We start from the raw sequence: 6992 nt of genomic DNA on the forward strand, positions 1-6992 counted from the left end.
GGCGTGGGCCTCCTCCTCAAAGCGGCGGTGGCCCTCCTCAGTCAGCTTCCAGAGGCAAGACCGAGGCCGTGTACTGGCCTCACCCTGCATGCTGATTGGTACCTTCTCAAAGCTGTCCCGAAAACAGAGGTTATGGCGGACAGTGTTCTTCCAGCCTTCTGGAGCCGTCTGGAAAAAGGGGAAATGCTGTCTGGAGAGAGGGAGGAAAGGTAAGGAAAGGCATAAGTTTTGTGAGGATGCCCTAATTTCAAGAAAATTCTCAAACCACAGGAGCTAGAAGCCTCAGCCTTTCTTTCATTGTGGCAGGTGATGAGCTGGCTGGGAGCTGCCCTTTGCTGACTGAGCATGCAGCCAAACCTCCCCTTGGTGCCTGGCATATGCTAGTTCTCCTCTCTTAAGCCCAGTCCCTGCCCCCATCCCAGGCTCATTTTTTCCCCCTCATTCTGTAGACTCAGGGTGTTGACCAACAGCCTGAAGAGTCAGGCCAACCAAGACCTGTAAGAGGAATACTGGCCAAGGAGGGGTACTACCTGGGGGTTACTGTGTGTTCTGGATTCTGGAGATCCAGGAGACACCTTCAGAGATGGGAAGCTCTCTTCTCCTGGTATTGGGAAAAGGCCTGAGAACCTCTTCACAGTCGCGTGCACATGACTACCAAAGCTAATACCTTTCTCATTGGGTACCCTGGCCCCTGGGGGTACAGGGCTGTGCCAGGTAATACAGACAGTCCTAGAGTAAAAATGCAGGAAGCTGTTGGGTATCATGAGAGGGCAGGAGAAACTGTTACCTGGCACAGGTGGTTTTATGTTTTAAAGCAGAACTAAGATATGAAAAAGTTTTTTTTTTTTTTTAAGCTGCGAAAGGGAATGGGGTGGATATCTTCCTGTCTTGGGTACATATTTAGGGAAACCTAGTTCCAGTGCCTGGAGAAGGAGAACTGGAAATGCATTTATTCTCTCAGACCCAGATGGGAAAACTGAGGCAGCAGCCCCGGGCCTAGTGAAGAGTAGAAAGTGTCAGACTCAAGCCCCTTACCCCTTCCCCTCCCCACAGGGACCCCTGGCACATACCGAGCAAAATTGTAGATCTGTTGCACGTTGAGGCCACAGGGGGGACTGTTTCTTAATGCCAGGGCAATTAGGTGGAAGTAATTGAGTGGGGGCCGGGGCCAGAGCTGCCCCTCCTGGGTGTCGGTTTGCTGAAGCCTCCAATTCTGAAGGGGGGCCCTTTTGTGAGGGGACAGGAGAGCCACAGAGGAGCTGTCATCTTGGTCTTCAGCCTCCTCCTCTTCTGTGAGCTAGAGGAGCACAGAGTAGGAACTGGTCCTGACTCCATTGCCTCTACTCCAGGGGTACAGTGGCAGGAATGGGCAGGTGGCCTGGGACCACCATCTGAGCTTCTCCCCAACCCAAAGGGAAAGGTAATTTCTGAACCCACTAACCCTGTGTTATGCCTAGAAAGTAAATTCTAAAGCATCCTTATGCCCCCCTGCGTATGGCCCATGCCCAGCCCACAATCCCAAAAGTTCCTACCTCCGGGTTGCTGGGGGAAGAGGCAAGGTGCTTTGGCGGGGGAGATTGCTCACTGGAGGATAGTGGCAGTGACTCTACCACTGTGGCCTCTGAGCAGCTGGAATCTTCCTCCTCTGAGGGTAGCAGAGGGCAGGGGAGTGTTAGGTCCTCCTCCTTCCTAGGCTCTGGGACCTCCAGCTCTCCAGGGGGGTACACGATGTTGGGGTTTACCCACATCCACAGGTTGGGCTCATAATTGGGTCCTGTACCGGGAATAAGGAGGTTATGTACCATAGACCACTCTGGCTTATGGTATCTCTGATATGCAGCTCAGGCCACAGAGCCATGTCACTGGAGAACTCGTTCCCCACTACTCACCGTCTCCATGTGGATTGGGTTTTATGGCCAAAGGTAGAGTTGGGGGATGAACTACCCGGAGCCTGGATCTGGAAACTGGTAAAAAGAGAGAGAAGATGATCAAAATATCCTAGGAATTTGCATTGTGGTCCCAGGATCCTGGGCCTTGAAGTTTCTCTGTAAGATAGCAGTAGGCCCTGCCAGGGGAGTTATAGCACTATATTTTATGGGTCTTCCCTTTCTCTCTCTGACCTTCTCCTGCTCCTCCCCAAAATGCTGGCATTTGCCCTGTACATGCCTCTGGTCTCACTTCAGGGATGTATTGTCCCTGAACAATCTTATGTTAACATCTATAAACTTAAACCAGTTACTGTTGACTCTGACTCATGGTGACCCCATGTGTGTCAGAGTAGAATTGTGATCCACAGGGTTTTCAATAGCTAATTTCTCTGAAGTAGAACACCAAGGCCTTTCTTCCAAGGTGCTTCTGGGTAGACTTGAACCTTCAACCTTTCAGTTAGGAACAGTGTACATTAAATATATGCACCCAGGGATTCCATGAACTTAAAAAAGAAAACAACCAGTTGCCATTGAGTCATGTGTGTCAGAGTAGAACCATGCTTCCTAGGGTTTTCATGGCTGTGACTTTTTGGAAGTAGATTGCCAGGCTTTTCTTCCAAGGCACCTCTGGATGGGTGTGAACCGCCAACTTTTCAGTTAGTAACCGGCCACTTAGGTTTGTACCACCCGGGAACTCCCTCTAAAACTCAGGACTCCCAAAATCTTTTTCTTTAGCCTAGACGTCTCTGCTAGCCCATAAAGAGACCAACCTATTGGATATCTTTACTTGGATATCCCCATAGGTACCTCAAATGCAACATTTCTAAAACTGAACTCCACCATCCCTCCCAAATCTTCTCTTCTTCCTTTATTTTTTGTCCCAGCAAAGGGTCCCACCATCCAACTGGCTGTTCAGGTAAGAAACCAAGAAGTCATTCTTGACCCTTTTCTTTCCCTTACAACCACATCCAATCAATCACTGGATCCTACCATCCTGTCAGCCATTATTTTCTAAATGGTTGTTCATTATTCTCTTTTAATCATCTTGTAGTTTGAGCCATCTTTTTTTTTTTTTTTTAAGTTATTATTAACTTTATTGTGATTTGGGTGAAAGTTTAGTTTACAGAGTAAATTAATTGGTTTTGGTTTTCCACAACAGTTCATACACATATGACACGGATTGCAATCCCCACAATATAACAGTATTCTTCCCACTTCTTCCCTTTGTCCTTCTTTCCTATGCATTCCTGCCTTCTGAGCTTTATTCCTGGGTAAATGCTGCTCTTCTGATCTCTGTTTGATTGTTCTAGGGAGTGCACACCTCCCCATGTTCTTGTTCACCTCATAGGCCTGTCTGTTGCTTGGCTGAGAGCTGAGCCATGGGAGTGAGTTCAGTTCCAGGACTGAAGGGTAACTAAGAGCCATAGTCTTGGGGGTTCTACCAGTCTCTATCAGACCAGTTAGCCTGGTCTTTTTCACCATTTTGAGATTTGCTCCACATTTTTCTCCTACTTCATCTAGGATCTCCTATTGTGATCTCTTCTCAGAGTAGTTGGCAGTGAGTTTGAGTGATCTTCCTAAAATATTAACCCAATCATGTCACCTTACTCCTTAAAATCTTCTGATGGTTTTCCATTACCCTTGGGCCAAATCTAAGCTCCTTGAGATGGTCCATTAAGCTCTGGCTCCTCTGTTGAGTCATTCCTCCCAGGCTCTTGGCCCTTCTCCAGCAGATCACACCCCAGAGTCTAGGCCTTCCCACAAGCTGTTTCCTTTCCAGAAACACTCTTCCCTCTTCCTGCTTGCCTGATTAATTGCTACTTACCTATCAGATCTCTGTTAAACATCTCTTTTGAAGTAGGCATTCTCTGACCACCTGGCCAAACACTCCCGTAGCACATGTTTTACTGTAATTACTTTCAGAGTCTATTGCCAAGTCTGTCTTGTTCATTGCTGTATCCTCAGTACCTGGTATGTGGGAAGAACTTAACTATTGATGAATGAATCCATGTTGGGTTGAAAGTAAATCAAGTGTATATTTGAGCTATCTGCTCAGCACTTTGTTGGCTCCTTGGGGTCAAGGGAATTATTTTTGTCCCCCTCACTGTCCCCACGAGTGCTATCACACATTATTCAGATGAATCTAGGTTTTTGTTTGGAAAATGATATGCTTATTGGAGAGCTCAGTAATTATAAAGGATACCCATTACATTACTAATGTTCAACATAGTACTGGACAAAGTAACAAAAGAGAAACTTGGAAGGAAAAGACAAAACTATCATTATTTGCTGAAGGAAATTATGAGCACAGAAAACTATAAAATCGACACATAAATGATTAGAACCAATAAGAGTCCAGCAAATTTCCTGATACAAAAGCAACACTCTTCTTCTATACTGCATTAACTGGAAATATAATCTTTTAAAAAAGGTATTGTTCACAATAGCAACCAAAATGATAAAATATCTAGGAGTTAACCCATGAAAAGAATGGACTATATCATCACAGAAAAACAACCAAGAAATCACTACTTAAGGATATAAAAGATCTGAATAAATGGAGAGAGAGAATACATAAAAATTAAAAGGTTCCACATGGTCAAAAATCACCATAGGAAATGAAAAATATCAATAGACAATAAAATAAACCAAAAAAATATTTCAATTTAAAAGTTCTCAGTATATAGAGAACTCCTACAAATCAATATGTAAAACAGCAACACAAACCTATAAAATATAGGCAAAAGATAAAAATAGGCATTCACATAAGGCAGGCATACTTAAATGACTAACAAGAAGCTCAGTCTTATTGGCAATCAGAAAACACAATCAAATAGTGAGGTAACACTTTACATTGATCAAATTGATAAGAATTATAAAAACAGATACTATCAAGTTTTTGGCAAAGTTGTGGGAAAAGAGAAACCCTTATTACACTGCAGTTTTGAGTGTCAAGTGGTGCAGCCACAGCAAAGAACAGACGTGCCTTCAATTTACTGTACCTTGCCATCTATTCCTGGGTGTGTATGTTGTTGTTACATGTCATCAACTCAGTTCCCATCATAGCTACCTTATGTGTAACAGAATGAACTGTTGCCCAGTCCTGCACCATCCTCACAATCATTGCTATGTTTGAGCCCATTGTTGCAGCCCTAGTTGAAGGTCTTCCTCTTTTTCACTGTATATTCAGGTTAATATAGGAATTTATATACTAATCCTCATCATTGTGACTATCATCTGTTGAACCTTTGGTCACTCTTCTTTTTTTTAGAGGAGTTTAGCTCCTGGCTCACTGTAACTCTTTCCAACACTACTCCGACCTTAAATCTTGTCTATTTCAATAGATGTTGTTAGCTGCCACTGACTTAGCCCCAACTCATGGTAACACCATGTACAAATGAACGAAATGCTGCCCAGTCCTGTGCCATCCCCATGATTGGGTGCAAATTGGGCAGTGTTCCATTGTGATCCATAGGATTTTCATTAGCTGATTTTCAGAAGTAGACTGTCAGGCTTTTCTTCATAGTCTGACTTAGTCTGGCAGCTCTGCTGAAACCTAGTCTGTACCATAGTAATATGCAAGCCACCAATAACATATGGGTGGTGGCTGTGCATGAGGTGCATCGTCTGAGAACTGCACCTGGGTATCCTGCATGCACCACCACTTGTCTGTCAGTTTGTGGCTTGTGTGTTGCTGTAAAGCTGGAGGCTAAGCCACTGGTATTTCAAATACCAGCATGGTGGACAGGTTTCAGTAGAGCTTCCAGACTAAGACAGACTTGGAAGAAGGAAGGGGCCATCCACTTGTCAAAGAATTGGCCAGTGAAAACCTTATGAATAGCAGTGAAACACTGTCCAGTATAGTGCTGGAAGATGAGTCTCTCAGGTTGGAAGGCACTCAAGATACGACTGGGGAAGAGCTGCCTCCTCTGAGTAGAGCTGACCTTAATGATATGGGTGGAGTAAAGCTTTTGGGACCTCCATTTGCTGATATGGCATGACTCAAAGTGAGAAGAAATAGTTGCAAACATCCATTAATAATCAGAACATGGAATGTATGAGGTATGAATCTAGGAAAATTGGAAGTTGTCAAAAAATGAAATGGAACACATAAAGATCAATATCTTAGGCATTAGTGAGTTGAAATGGACTGGCTTTGGCCATTTTGAATCAAACAAACGTATGATCTACTATGCCGGGGGTGACAAATTGAAGAGGCATTCATTGTCACAAAGAATGTTTCAAGATCCCTTGTATATACCCTTAATTCCCTTGATTAAATCCAACTATGTAGATTCCATTACCTGTCCCTACAGTTTAATTCGGCTTGAGGAAAATAACCTACTGATTGGTCCTATTTACATTCATGACCATGAATCTCAAGTGCAGCTTTAAATGCTGCCTCTCAATCACTTCATTTCTCATCTAGTCTAATCATCCTTCCACTCTCCAACAGGTCAATTTGACACCTTTTCCTTTCTCCAGAAACCTCCACCATCTTGTTCCTATCTTTACTCAGCTATCAATCTTACTTCATTGAGAACACAGAAACAATCAGAACATCTATAGATTCCCTGAACCACATCTACTCACCTACCTGTATCTGAACCTATGGACTCTGCCTTCCAGCCCTGTATGGCAGAAGACTATTCAGAGAATTGACCCTCTCTCTCTAGGGCACAGATTCCTCATCCTTCCTCAATGTTCCAACAATCTTTGTCTTTCCTGTGTCATTATTATTACAATTTTTTGGGGGGGGTGTCTTTATTGGATCATTCTCATCAGCATTCAAGCATACAATTAATTCTCTATTTAAAAAACAAACAAGAACTTTTTTTGCCCATACTTTCTGTGACAAGCCACTGCCCCATCTTTTTGCTTCTGTTTGAGGCAAAACTCCTTGAAAGAACTGCCTATACTTTGTGTCTCTACTTCCCTTCTGTGATAGTTGGAGCTGTGTGTCAACTTGGCTGGACCCCAGTTCTGTGCGGTTGTTCCCATGATGGGATCAGATGACTGTGTTCTGAGTGGCCAGTCTGCCCAAGGGGAGTTTCCCTAGGGGTG

The 6992-nt window shown here is 44.0% G+C and overlaps 1 protein-coding gene across 1 annotated transcript in view; it reads right to left on the reverse strand.

Annotated features, from left to right (window-relative positions):
* FOXR1 (forkhead box R1) overlaps positions 1-6992 on the reverse strand; it is a 14767-nt gene that overhangs the window by 2131 nt on the left and 5644 nt on the right. Inside the window, exons 3-6 of the mRNA XM_007936588.1 lie at positions 1890-1964; positions 1533-1774; positions 1071-1297; positions 4-190 (exon numbers count right to left, since the gene is read on the reverse strand). Coding sequence (XP_007934779.1) covers positions 4-190; positions 1071-1297; positions 1533-1774; positions 1890-1964 — 731 coding nt within the window. The remainder of the gene's footprint in view (positions 1-3; positions 191-1070; positions 1298-1532; positions 1775-1889; positions 1965-6992) is intronic.

Source organism: Orycteropus afer, unplaced genomic scaffold (genome assembly GCF_000298275.1).
Source record: "Orycteropus afer afer isolate SDZICR_OR568_19922 unplaced genomic scaffold, OryAfe1.0 scaffold00036, whole genome shotgun sequence".
NCBI classification, from domain to species: domain Eukaryota; kingdom Metazoa; phylum Chordata; class Mammalia; order Tubulidentata; family Orycteropodidae; genus Orycteropus; species Orycteropus afer.